At 35.9% G+C, this 14,760-nt stretch overlaps 1 protein-coding gene and 1 pseudogene across 1 annotated transcript; one reads left to right on the top strand and one right to left on the bottom strand.

The window, feature by feature from the left end:
* The first annotated feature begins 743 nt into the window (after positions 1–743).
* On the top strand, positions 744–3,079 carry LOC139195262 (ATP-dependent Clp protease ATP-binding subunit CLPT2, chloroplastic). Its single transcript, XM_070820486.1, has 5 exons — positions 744–1,119; positions 1,240–1,278; positions 1,361–1,470; positions 2,048–2,227; positions 2,679–3,079. The coding sequence occupies exons 1-5, from the start codon at positions 908–910 to the stop codon at positions 2,834–2,836; spliced, it is 699 nt and encodes a 232-aa protein (XP_070676587.1). The 5' UTR covers positions 744–907; the 3' UTR covers positions 2,837–3,079.
* Positions 3,080–4,610: 1,531 nt separating this feature from the next.
* Positions 4,611–6,211, bottom strand: LOC103437205 (protein DETOXIFICATION 56-like; annotated as a pseudogene).
* Between the last annotated feature and the right edge of the window lie 8,549 nt (positions 6,212–14,760).

Below are 14,760 nucleotides of genomic sequence, written 5' to 3'. Positions count from 1 at the left end.
CCCGCCATTTCACTTCCACTCTGCGATACCCCCAGGGCAATGGTCAAGTAGAAACTTCAAACAAAACGATCATTCAATGCTTGAAAAAAGACTTAAGCAAAAAAGGGGCAAGTGGCCAGAATAATTGTCTAAAGTTCTATGGGGGTATCACACTACAGTTCGGAAAGCAACTAGAGAAACCCCATTTTTCATGGCTTAAGGAACTGAAGGCATCATCCTAGTTCAAGTCACAACGATTTCGGTTTTGGGGTAAGCCGGACCGTGCTCACCCCTATTGATAACTATTTCATTTTTAGTTATTAGTTTTCATTGTTTTTAAAATGAAAAGTTGATTGGTAACTACTTTTAGGTTTTAGTTTTGAAATCCAAAATTTAAAAATTAAAAAAAAAAAGTAACTTTGGTTTTTGGTTTGCAATTTTCAATTTTGTCACACTAAAAAAAAAGTAGTAAACAAACACGTTTTCAATTTATAAAAATGTTAAAATAAAACTGAAAACGATACGACTATCAAACGACCTTTGAGTCAAGGCTCGTTTGAGAAGTGTTTTTAAATGACTACACGTTTTTAAAGAAAATATTTTTGAGTTTCAAGCATCACCAAGTATGTGCTTTTCCAAGATTAATTTGCATTTCTACTGAAGATTGATTCTAAAAATATTTTTTCTAAATTGTTTAAAAGCATTTCCTAAATGAACTCTTGTCTTAGTTATAGTTTCGATGTAAAACGAATCGAATCCCGGACTGTACACACCCAACCCACAGTACGAAGGGCCCAATTGTAAAGAACTTTGGGTTGAAGGCAGCCCAATCCATATACAACCACAGGGAACGACGCCGTGTTCTTCTTCCTATCTCATATCCTTCCACCTATCCAATTCAACACTGCAGCACCATATTGTTCCACAAATGGCCGCTCACTCTCTCTCCAAGCTTCCAATTACCACATCCGCCCTCATCCCCAATCACAGAACTAAACTCGATTCGAGACCCAACAGTTTGCTGAGCCCATGGCTGGGCGCCAACAGCCTCTCGCTTCCGCCCTCAAGTCTGAGAGTCAGAACCCAAGAGTCAAAGCTCCACCCTTTCCCAGCCACCGTCTGTCTCAGCCTCCCCACCGCGTAAGTCCCATTCTCTCACACCTCCACCGCCCTAATTCTCTCGAATTTTCAATTTTATATTTCTTCACGTTTTGGATGACCAAGCTGTTGTTTCAGATGCTTCTGATTTGGTCGTTGCAGAAATGCGGAAATAGTTTCTTCCACTGAGAAAGTGCCCAAGTGAGTTTTTTTGGTGGGTTTTTGGTTTTGGTTTCTGGGTATTGTTGGAATTGAGGTTTTGGTACTGGGTGGGTGGATGCAGGTGGTCTTGGAGGGCTATAAAGTCATTTGCCATGGGTGAATTGGAAGCCAGGAAGCTCAAGTATGCAACTACCGGGACTGAAGCAATTCTCATGGGGATCCTCATTGAGGGTAAGCAATTTTTTTACCATTCTATGCTTTTATTGTTGTTAATTTTTAGTAACTTATTGTTTTTTTTTAATGTTTTTTCTGTGATCATCTTCCTATAATTTGTCTTACTGCTGCTATAATTATGTCGTGATTCCATTTTCGATCAGTTGAATCACACTTTGAGGTGGAGTTAAAAAATCAATAGAATTACAGGACTAATATTCGTAAAACTAGAACTGCAAAATTTGAAATTTAGATGGTTGCAGGATATAATATAGTTTGGAATGTGGATGACAATAATGTGAACTGCATATGTTGAAGCTCAGTTAGCAAATTGTGGTGGTTAGAAGGGCCTCGTGTAGTTGTGTGCACGCTTCTACCGTTATAATTTATGCACAATAATCACTTGTGATTGTGAACTTGGTGAAGGTATGATCCAAAACAATTAAAAGCTAAACGGGAATGCAAATATAAGATACTAAGACTGTTATCACCTTTACCAAGAAAAGACAACAATCTTATGAGTATCTGATCCTATCACATACATACGCTGTAGGGATTATGTAGTATACTTAGCCGTCTTTGCTTTGAGCTGCAGGAACTAGTCTGGCGGCAAAATTTTTACGGGCAAATGGAATTACACTTGCTAAGGTGCGTGAAGAAACAATCAAGTTGCTCGGGAAAGCTGACATGTGGTTTTTCAGTCCTGAGCATCCAGCATTGACTGAGGAAGCTCAAAGAGTACTTGATTGGGCTGTTGATAAAAAGAAAAAATCTGGTAAGTTTCCGGGCTTTCTTATTCATAATTTTTTTTTATTCCTTGGAAATTCTTTTTTATATTTTTTGGTGGTGGTTAATTTTTATTTCTATGACAATGATGAATTTTTTTTTATATTCCAATGCCATGTAAAACCCTATCAACAGACATATCTCGTTTGGAGTTTGAAAAGTAGTTGTATGTGTTCTTTGTGAGATGGGGAATATCAGATTTAATGGTTTCAATGAATGATAAACGAAATCTAGAATATTTTTTTATGTGGTTCTCGGCTGCAAACCAGAATAGACCTATCTGAAATGGAGATTGTGTTGCTACTTGTGCCGTGTACTCTTGCGGGATTGTTTGGTTGATCTCCAAGGGCACATAACCATTTTTTCTTATCAGAATTATCCACTTGTATTCCTCCGCTATGAAGTCTACGTGATTTAATTTCTTAACATGTGAACTGCAGGTGATAGTGGGGAAGTTACAACTTCTCATCTGCTTCTTGGCATTTGGTATGAAGGGGAATCTCCGGGTCACAAGATATTGGCTGGCCTTGGCTTCAATGAAGAAAAAGCGAAGGAGCTGGAGTCTTTAAGTACTAAACCTGGATTCATCGACGGATGATATCTTCGATTAGTGTTCATTGATCGATCTGTGATGCAAATTTCTTCATCAAAGAGGGAACAACGATGTTAACGGTATTGCAAATTCATCCCTGTACAATGAATTTTTTCTTGTTTAATTTTGCAAATTGGAGAAAAGTTTATTCATACGGAATGTCCTGCGACTTAAGCCGGATTCTTTCCGCCATGAAATTGGATCGTCCTCATATGCATTTTCAACGCCACAGTGGCCTCTTGCTCTCTAGCAATATCTTGACTGCATATAAATTGCGCACTTTTTATGCCAGGGGATGTTTATCTTACAATTTTTTGACCTATGGACTCATGAGGAAGAAATAACCCCACAAACTACAGAAGTTAACTGAAAGTTACTCTTTTGAAAGAAAAAAACATTGCTAGAACCGGCTTTCGGAGTCATAGTTTCATAGTTGGTGATCCGAAAGCCGGTTACCTGTTCCGGTTTTACCAGGATGAGATGACCTGTCTCAATTTATTCTTAATTTCTTAGACTTCAGCATCATCAACCCTCTCCACAGTTTTGTGATTTCCATCTCTGTTAAGTTCTGGTGATTGACAACCAACCGAGGCAAGTGTTTGTGCCTTGCAAGCTTCTTCCCAATTGATCCTCAAAACAAAAATTAGCAACAGAATTAAGCATGCAACCGTCCCAATTAAGAACCCTCCCAACAATCCACTGAGCCCAAGTGAAACCTTGAAGGCTAAAACAACTCCTAAGGTACCGTTTGGTATATGGGACGGGACGGAATACAGTAGGACGAGGCGTTCCATTTCACGTTTGGTGCGCCAAAAACAGTGGAATGTGCTGTCCTGCGAAACGAAAATTGGGTACTTTTTCGTTTCACCTTCCCCTCTAGAACAACTCGTTCTACGCGTGGAACACAAAAACACAAAATTATAATTTTTTGGGACAACAATACCCCTCCCCTTTTTCATTAATTCCACTATCTACCTTCCCTCTCTCATGTAGCCTCCTCCTCCACCACCAACCCAACTGCATCTTCCTCAACCTCAATGCTCCCTCCAACACAGACCCACGCTCTGGAGAGTTTGCGATGGTTCCTCTTCATCGATTTTTTTTTTTTTTTTTGCGAAAATCGGAATTAAAAACGTTAATTAGGAAAAAATAAATAATTAATTGGAAGGGATCCATGCAGGAGGAGTTGTGGTTGTGATTGCCTTGGCAGCGCCAACAGCTCCGGCCCACCACCAGCTCATGATCTTGGATATGGAATTCTCTGAGAAATTGTAAATTAACAAATTTTTTGATCGGATTTCTAACTTGGAGTCTTCGATTTACAACATTTCTACGCCATATACCCAGAAAACAAAATCTCAATCTGCACGACAAAAAGATCTTTGCTTATTTGCTGTTGGGTTTGAAAACCTTAGTGAGATAGAGATTTTGGGAAACTTTTGTTTTGATGGGGGTTTGCTAGAGCAACAAAATCAAGATTGAAAGTCTTTTCAAAATAGGTAATGGGAAGAAGACGGGGTAGGGAATAAGAAGATGAACAGTTCATTTTCTTCTTTTTCTTTTTTCTTTTTTTAAGTTTTAATTGCATAAAAATAAAAATTATTTTTTATTATTAATATTTTAAATCTACATGGAAATATTTAATTAGATTTATGGGATCTACTTAGATTTTGGATTGGTGCTTTTGACGTAGTTTTAAACCGATGAATATTTATTCAAAAAACGGATGTTTCACTTTGTTTTACCATTTAATCATACTTTTAAATTGAATATGAACAAGTTAAAAAAAAAACCGTTATGTTCCATTCCACGCATAAACATTGTATCAAACAACAGGCGGAACAAGGATAAATTAGTCATTTAATCTTTTGGTTCCGTGCCGTCATGCGCGTACCAAACACAGATCCATCCTGCACGTACCAAGCATAAGGTTCTGTTGCGTTCCGTCCCATCCTGTTTACGTACCAAACGGTACCTAAGGGCAAGGCCAGGAGGTCAAACCCACCAAGATTTGCATACATGGCTAACCACGGCCGCGCTGTTCCCTGGACAATTCCTCCACAAATTGCTAAAAGGAAATTCGCCACCTCCACTAAAGCCATCAGCGGCATCATCTTCTTCACGCCTCCTAAAATTCGCGTATCGTGGGTGAACAAAGACCCCCATCTTCCTCTGGCTGCTAACATCACCACACCGCCCATGAAACCCGAGACCACACTCACTACAACAGACACAAATGCAGACTGATAAGCAGGGCCTGCTCTGTTATTGCTCCAAGCTCATTGGAGACGCGTGTTGATGCACATGTTACCAGAGAAAGCATCACTGAGTAGAGTAGATAGTCGAAGTTTAATACGATGACTAAGACTCCTACCGACTGCTTGGCATTCGAAAGCCGGCCTATTAGCAACATCAGAATCTCATAGCACCATCATTCAAGGCAGGTAGTGAGGCAGCAAGGTCCACAAAGCTTGAGCAGCCTTTTCCAATCACTGACACGTTGATCAAGCCATCCCCCTTCGTTCCACCTCCCTTCCTTTGCCTTATTTTCAATCACACACACATACAACGCAAGTAGAATCATAACCATGAGATCAATGATCCACACAGACATTGCAACTCCCTCGAGACCCTTGGCTTTTGCAAGCAAGATCTTAACAGGTATGTGAAAAGCAAGCGCTAGACCCGAGCAGAACATTGAAGGCACTGTGATGCCTTGTGAATTCAAGTAGGCCTTGATGGGCCATAAGAGTGAAGTAACCACTAAGTCTGGCAGGAGATAAAACAGGTACGTCTTTGCAACCAATGAAATGTCTTCTTGCTGGCCGAAATGGATGAGGATTTTGTCAACGTTGTGCCACAAGAACGAAATAGGAAGCGTCGCGAGAAGCAGCAAGAAAGTTACCATGAGTAGGGTTTTGTGGAGGAGCTTGATATTTTTAGCTCCAAAAGCTTGACCACAAATAGGTTCCATGGCAGCACAGAGCCCGTTTAAAACTGAGAAGCCGGTGACATTAGCGAAAGTGAAGCCAAGCGTACCACCAGCCAGTTGGAGCTCCCCGAGCCTGCCAAGAAAATCTGTTGTGATTAATGGCTAAAAAGTCTTATTTATACTACTAGAAAATAAAATCCTACCTTGAAAAGGTCTTAAAATAACACTAGAAAACATAATTAAATGATAAAACAGAAAATAAAAGGTTTCCTATTTAAACTACAATTCGGAGTTCTCAGGAAATCAGACTTTTGACTGATCAAATAAACTCTAATTTGGTCCCAAAAGATCTCTTTTGAAAGCTGAAGAAGTCCCCTATAAATCCTTAGAAGGAATCTTCCTCAAAATATGCCATCTTGACCTTCAAAATACCCAAAATGTCCATAAACGTCAATCTGGGAAAGCTGCACGCTGAGCCTTTATTTCATCGCCACGGTCAAATGGCTTGTTAGAAAAATCTGAAATTTTGACACAATCATCTTGAAAGACTCACGAACATCCTTCAATTGGAATCACTCCAAAATTCATCCGTTCGGTTACTTTTTTGCTCTACAGGAAGTCGAATGTCCTATATTGAAAATATATAACAAAGTATCAAAGTTCTACCAAAATAATCAATAAATTAATACTAAGAATAGGGTAAAATATATGATATAATATTGACTCATCATGATGGCTATCTTGGCAAACCATGTCAAGTTCACAGCCACATGAGGAAGAGCTCCCTTTGTATTTTCAGCTTCAAAAGCATCACTTTGAAGAAGTTGCCTGGCCATTTTTGAGAGCCTTTCTCAGTTGGGTTCTCTTCAAAATGTGATATTGTTGTTGTAGACATTGTCAAAAAATGGCTTGCAAGATTTGGTGGGTTTGTTAAATGGCTTCCAAATATAATTTTTTCAAAGGAAAAGATGAAGGTTTGGCTTTTGTTTTTTGTTTTCCTTCTTCTCTTGAGATAATACTGATTATTTATGGTGCATGGGTTTCGTGAGGATGTTTGTTTCCTAGAAGAAGCAAAATTCACAGGCTCCCTTTGTAACTGACTATTGTGAAAGAAGAGAGAGACAGAGTTGGTGGTCGATTTATAGTGCGTGATGCAAGGGAACCTTCATGCTTATTGATCACCATAGAATCTCATGAAACTTGGAATTTGTTTAGGTTATAATGATAGTGATAAGAAGAAAATCACCACTTGTTGCAAACTACATACAAGAGGTAAACTCGAAAGAAAGAAAAAAGGCAAAATAATTGAATGAAAATGCTAATCAAAACTTCTGTCTCATTCTGAAAATGACATAATCAACTTGATTAGAACGGATGTGCTCCCCCTCTTTAATTTAATTATTCAAATCATCTTCCCGTAGATTACATTTCATCAGAATAGAATATTGCTGAATAAGAAGAAACTTGATTTAACATGATAAGAAGTTGGCTAATGGCCAACTTAACTAGTTGAGAAAATTCGCAATCATGATAAGATCCAATTGTTGTTAATTTAGTAGTAGAAATTCTTATGATGTTCATATAGTGCACAACTTGTATTCACAACTATTTTATTCGTTGAATGTAGCTAGAATCCTCTAGGAATGACTCGTTTGGATTTATGAATAATGGTGTAAACGAATACGGATTAAAGTGATTAAAAATTAACTTGTGATCGAGAGTATTACATGCAAAACGTACAATGCCTTGGAGGCTTCAAATTCTTATTCAAAATACTTTGTTTTCCTTGTAATTTTCATCACATGAAGATCACGTGACATCAAGTATAGATATCCGAATATGAAGACTAACATGAAAGGTATTCTGGGTTTGTTAAATTCTTTGGGATAAAAGATATTCTGGGTTTGTAAAAGGTTGAGATAATTCTATGGTTTAGTGTTTATGAGATTCTGAGCTAGACAACTATGGCCACCACCATATGTATAAGCCTTTTTCATTCATATTCCAAAGCCAACCAATTAATAATTGAATTACTTGCATTTCAACTTTGCTTTATAAGTATTTTGTTAATTTTTTTAAGTGATGGGCCACATATACTTTTTTAGAAAATAAAATGAAAAATTAAAATGAATAAGTGATTTAGTCAAATTTATCTGAGTAGTGTACTCTCTTTCTGCGCTCGAGTTTAAATTGTTCCTCATGATTTAGATGATCTTAATGAATAAAATATCTCTTGTATAAAAAAAAAAAAATTGTGGTTTACAAAATGGTTGTGCATTGGACAATTTTGTTTTATTATTCTTGGTATTTTGGACATGAAAAAAAAAGATATAAAACTAAACCCCTCAAAAAAGCAATGAAAATAAATTTATGAGAAACGATATTTAGGGAACCAATAAAAACCCTTAAAATAAGTTGTAGTAGCAAAATTTGGGACATGATCCCCACCCATGAGAATCAACATGATCAACCTAATAATTAGCCAAAAGATCAACAACCTAATTACCTTCTCAAAAATTATGAGAAAAACAATAATGCAATTTTGTCAAAAGAGCCAAACAATTTTGACGAACAAACCAAAGACGCCATGGCAAATGACTGTAATCTTTCTTGCCATCTCAAAAGAAATTAAGTGGATTCTAATCTGCTTTTTGGAGTAAGTGAACCACCTAGAAATTAGACACCAAAACAATAAACCAAATAAAATTTAGGGACATTTAGATTTCAGGGCCTATATAAGATAATTTTTATATTAAACCTGAATAGATTTTAAAATCTTATTTAAGTTCCTAATTTAATATTCACCGCCACATCATATTATAAGATACCTCTATTACCTACCCTATTTACAAACTTTTCCATTTAAATTGTCAACCTATTCTATAATTAAGGCTTAAATATATTCCGTTAATAAACCATTCAAAATTCAAAACATTTAAATTTTGATACGAAAGTCAATAAGATAAATCCAATTAAGGTAAATTATACTAATTTATACTTGCTGACAAACAAATTAAGACTATAGTAATTTTAGGTCAGTCACCTTAAGAAGTCGAAGATAGAAAAATCAACTACAAAAACAATAGGTTAAAAAGTTAAATAATAACCCTTAATATATATATATATATATATATATATATATATATATATATATATATATCACAAAAAAAATAGTAGAACAACTCCTTATTATCTATATATAGGAATGTAGGTACATACGTGCACATATGCACGGAAGTATTGGTATTGAAGTGACGGTACATACGTACACATAGGTACATACATACATATAGGTACAAAAGTATTGATACGTTAGCATTGGTATAGAAGTAACGGTACGGTAGTGTCGGTACATACGTACATATAGGTACGGAAGTATTGATACATTAATATCAATAGAAAAAAATTGGTAGATTCAATGTATGAGAAGGTAAAAATAAATCATCAACACTAGAAAAAAATGGTAAAAATAAATCATGCACTATTAGATGTATAAGAAGAAGAAAAATTAGATGTGGACGGTGGCCCTAGCCCTTTCTTCTTACACGGTTGAAGATAATATCTTGGGTTGAACAAAAAGTTTCATTTTTAAGTGGAATCAGTTATGTTATCAATAAAATGAAAAGTTATAAATAAATTAAACATGAGACATTATAATTCACTCAAGAATAATATAAGAAGAAAAAAAATTACATATAAATGTTGACTTGGACATAAGTCAAAGGACTATAATCAGTTTTTTATGTTGATTAAGGTTTTAGTCTAAAAATAATCTATTTCAAGGATTAATATCTAGTTTCCTATAAAATTTATATGTATTCTTGTGTTTTTGGTGTTTTGAACAACGTCGATATATTGACATTAACGCAGATACACACATCTATATCAACCTTCATAATTCCTTCCTTTATTGTGAGCAACTAGTTTGCTTTCCACTTGTTCCCCATTGAAAAAGCATGATCATTTATCGACCCTTATTCCCATGAGCAGTCACTGTGGTCTATTTTATGTTTTCGTTTTCTGGTGGAATTCTATTTAAATCGTCTCTCTTTGATTGATCATATATAATATATAAATTTTTATTTAAAAAATAGGAGTAATTTTATTCCATGATAATATTGAGTGATAAAGATGATCAATGTTTAAGATATAAAAGCTCATTAGTAATTTTGAACACATGTAATTTTTTAACTGAATTGTTGTATCAGGTGGTAAAGTCACGCTACATAAACAACGTTTGTAAAATTTTGCCATTTACAATGTAATTTGGGAAGTACAACAAAGATGCGATATATAAGCATGAAGCCACTAGTTTGGACTTGCTTTATTTTTTCGCTATATAGCTCGAGCCAAGGTGAGTGGAAGGAACAAATTTTGAGTGCGCATGTGTTTTTATCGATTCGGATTGAATTAGTTACTTGTAGGAGATGAAGTTCGACGAGATTCTATTAAGGATCCTTCTATACAGAACCAATGATGTAAGTTTGATGGATAGGAATATGAACAGGGAATATATCTTGGAGACGATGATTAATTACATTATTTTTTGGAGAGAATTTAGTACAAAATCCGATGATATAACCACGTGTATTTTGAGATGCAACATTCTTAATAATGTCCTGTGGATCAAACAAAAAAATAATCAGGAATACACAGAGAAAAGGCAAGCTTTAGCAGAAACAAATTATAGAATCAACTCAGATGCCTAATGACGTGTTAAAAAATTAGCTAGGTGCATGCCTATGTGATTAATTACTGAGTAGGTTTTGTAAATTAGGTTTTAAAAAAATGAACTTTAACGAAAAACTCTCGGTATTGTTCATTTTAACGAAAAATCATATTTTTACACTAAAAAGTTAATCCTGGTACTATTCACTTTACCCTTTATTTTGTTCTTATCGTTAAAATTCAAAGTTTTCATGTTCTTTTCATTAGTTTTTCTTTTAAAAAACTCTACAAGGGAGTTAACTAAAACAATGTTTATAGGTAGGAGTGGAAAAAAAAACCGCCCAAACTGTTTTAAACCGAGCAAACTAAACAACGGTAGCTTCAACTTATAGTTTGGTTATTTTTCGCACCAGACATCAAATCTCTCAAAATTTCTCCATCGTCATCGATAATTTTTTTTTTTCAGCTGTCGTTCAATTTACAGTAGGAAATTTCCTTTGATATATATAAGAGAAAATAAAATATTTTCTCAGAACCAATTAAAACCAAATCGGTGGTTTGGCTCAATTGTGCTAACTACTAGTTTGATGCCTACACGGTAAGAATATGAACATGAGGTTGGATGTTTTGACGATGAGTGTTTTGGTCCAATTAGTATAAGAAAGCCTTATGAGAAAGTGTATGCTAATTCTTGTCTATGAAGGATTCGGATATAGCATTAAACTGATACATATTAGGAAACAAAAGTTGTTTTCTATGAGGATTCTAATAGGGAATCCTTATGGAGTTATGAGAAGGAGATATATATGTCTATATATATATATATATATGTATATATATATATATATGTATATATATATATATATACACACACTATGACCTCTGCTCTCACAGATTGCTGCTCTTTGGAACTAAGTCCTATCCTTAGTGAGAGCTCGAGACAATCTGACAGAGAGGAGAAGAGTTGCAATGCACTGAGATTGATTTGCAGCATTCATGGCATCTTCAGGTTGAGGTTCTTCAGGTTAGTGTATTGTAATAGTCTTATATGTTAAAGGTCTTTGTGCTTCACTTGATTGTGATTGCTGCAACTTAATCTAGTTCTTGCTATAATAGTTTAACATACACTGAACCGAACCAAATCAAACCAAACCAAAACGTAAACTTAAACATTAGTTTGTTTACAGTTTGAGGTAAATCAGACCAAATCAGATCGAGCCTACCCTAGTTAATAAATAATTTTTCTAATAAATACACATGGTTCAATTCTCTAAAACCATGGTCCTTTGATAAATAATTATTATAACAAATAAGGTTACCGAGCAATTCGCTGAGAAGTTCAGGTAATTATTTCAACACATTATGCAAAGTTTAGAAGGCAAAAAACAAACCACATATTAATTATGCAAAGTCACAAATTTGATGCTTGACGTCAAGGAAACGAGAGGTTATATGGTTAGTCTATCTGTTCTTACAAAGATAGAGAGGCATACTGGATTTCGTTTTCCATTTTCCAGTTAATTGAACGATGGTTATTCATGCATCAGTCTGACGAGGCAGAGTGAAAGATCAGTCAAGATAAACACAAAGAAGCTCATCTCTAGCTAGCTAATATATGCATGCCTATTAATCATCAACTGGGTTGCGTTTCCACCCCAAAATCAGTCAGTGTAAAATTTTACTGCAGTAACTACACAGACCCAAAGAACTTCAAGCCAAAGTGCTCTTCACGAAAAAAAAAAACTTAATTTGGGTTATCAAACATTGCAACAATGCTCCAAGTTCAACTTATTCAAAAAATTTATCGTGTGTGTGGGATGTTTGTAACAATATTAGCATGATGTACGTGGTCGGCACATTCCTATGAGTTTGTTTAAGCTTTTCGGGTCTAACTGTTGTCTAGCATCACATCATAGTTTACAGGAGGGTTATTGGTTGTCTTATATATTAGCTTGTGGGCATTGTTTCATTGACAAACCAATGCTTTAAACATGAATTCTTCAATATGGCAAGCAATTATAAGAAAGCTTATAAAGTTAGATCTCTTTTAACTGGATAATATCACAGTTCTGAACTAATTTTTGCCTAAAGAATATCAGCAAAAGATATATAGATCAGTTAAAGCCTATATATAGGACACGTAGTTAGGCAAGACCTGGGAAAGTAGGATAGGGAAATTGAGAGAGAATAAAGAGAAAGTACTGAGAAAAGATAGAATAAAGATTAAAGAAGGGAAACAAAAAAGGAGATGGAGGTGATGAAAGATAGGAAGACAAAGTGGAGTTATTAGACTCAGGCAATATCAAAAAAATTGAAATCAAACATGCACATTAACATGCAGACGTGGACGTAATCACATTGGTTAGAGTGGAAATGATTTCTCTTGCACTCAGTTCGCATCCTCCTTCCCACACATAAACATGTTTCGCCATAATCACAATATCATCTTAAATTAATTTGAAAAAAAATTAGTATGCACCTTAATACATGCCATCAACATATACAGCAATTATTTAAGTTTTGCACAGCATTTTCTATGGAATGAAGTTTTCATCACACTGCTAATGAGAGAAATGCAGAGACCTACACTACTAAACATGACAAGCAAAATTTGCATTTTAGTTCTACCACATATATCCAATGATTGAACACCGAAAAATCATATTGGATTTGCTGCTAGCTAGGTAGTGCCTTCCCCACATATCATCAAATCCCATGATTCCCAAAAGTTGGTGAAAATTACTGACTCAGAAGGCAAGAAAATTGAAGTATTGTCTGTAGACCACATATGAATTGGCCAAGTTTCTGATATAAAGAGGACAGATTCGCACCAGTCATGACTTGAACTTTGTGGTATGTCTGTAGGGCCTTGTTACTCACACCAGTTGGTGCAGGATGGTAAGCTACATGCCCCATCATGTATATCCTCATTCCACTTAAAAACCAATCATTACAAGTTGTATACAATTTCTCCTCTTTTATGACTTTTTCTTTCTTTGATCATGGAGTGCCGGCTGTCGACTACCTGACGCCCTCCCCCTCCTCCTTTATCCGGGCTTGGGACCGGCAATGTAAGTACATAGGCGGAGAGCTTGAACCTATGTACTTGTGTAAACCCTTCACAATTAATGAGAACTCCTCTATTCCGTGGACGTAGCCAATCTGGGTGAACCACGTACATCTTGTGTTCGCTTTCCTATCTCTATACATTTATATACTTATCCATACTAATGACCGGAGCAATCTAGCGAAGATCACAAAAAGCGACCGTTTTCGCTACCTAAGATCTATCGTGCAAGAGAACGGAGAATTAGATGGAGATCTCAACCATAGAATACAAGCTGGATGGATGAAGTGTAAGAGTGCATCCGGCGTGTTGTGTGACCGTCATAGGTCACTGAAGCTCAAGGGAAAATTTTATAGGACGGCAATAAGGCCAGCGATGTTGTATGACACAGAATGTTGGGTGGTGAAACATCAACACGTACAAAAAATGGGTGTGGCGGAGATGAGGATGCTTCGTGGGATGTGTGGGCACACGAGAAAGGATAAGATTGGGAATGAGGATATCCGAGGTAAAGTAGGAGTAGCCGAAATTGAAGGAAAGATGAGAGAAAATCGGTTCCGGTGATTTGGACATGTGCAAAGAAGGCCTACTGACACTCCGGTTCGAAGATGTCACTACTGGACAGAGGTTCAGGGCCGAAGGGGTAGAGGAAGACCTAGGAAAACTTTGGAAGAGACTCTAAGAAAAGACTTAGAGTACTTGGATCTAACGGAGGACATGACACAAAACCGAGCGCAATGGCGTTCTAGGATTCATATAGCCGACCCCACTTAGTGGGAAAAGGCTTTGTTGTTGTTGTTGTTGTTATGACTTTTTCTTTCTTTCATTCGATTTTCCTTCATGATATTTGAACTTGTGATGTACTCTAACAACAAGGGTGGAAAAATAAGGGTGGAAACACAATGTGGCTTCCTGAGTTGTAGGCCAGTGCATTTCTTTGTGGTGCCAAAAACAAAATTAATGCTATATATGTGGTTCATCACTAGCCAAATTCTCATCCCAACTGAAAGTTGAAAATAAACGGACAAACAAACGAAATACAACTATAAAAATTATTTTATTAAATGAGATTACAAAGACGGCTACATAACTCGAAATGATTACATTGTGGATGACTTAACTTTTACGAGTTATAAACTATCATATATATAAAGAACTAACTTAATCTTAATAAACAAGAAAACGAAATCCTAATTCTAACGAACTAAGCTCAAAATCAAGCAATAAAATAATTCTAAATTCCAACACTGAATTTAGCCCAAC

Source organism: Malus domestica, chromosome 04 (assembly GCF_042453785.1).
Source record: "Malus domestica chromosome 04, GDT2T_hap1".
Taxonomy (NCBI): domain Eukaryota; kingdom Viridiplantae; phylum Streptophyta; class Magnoliopsida; order Rosales; family Rosaceae; genus Malus; species Malus domestica.
Note: the sequence above shows the minus strand (reverse complement) of the source record. Positions and strands in the feature narration are given on the sequence as shown.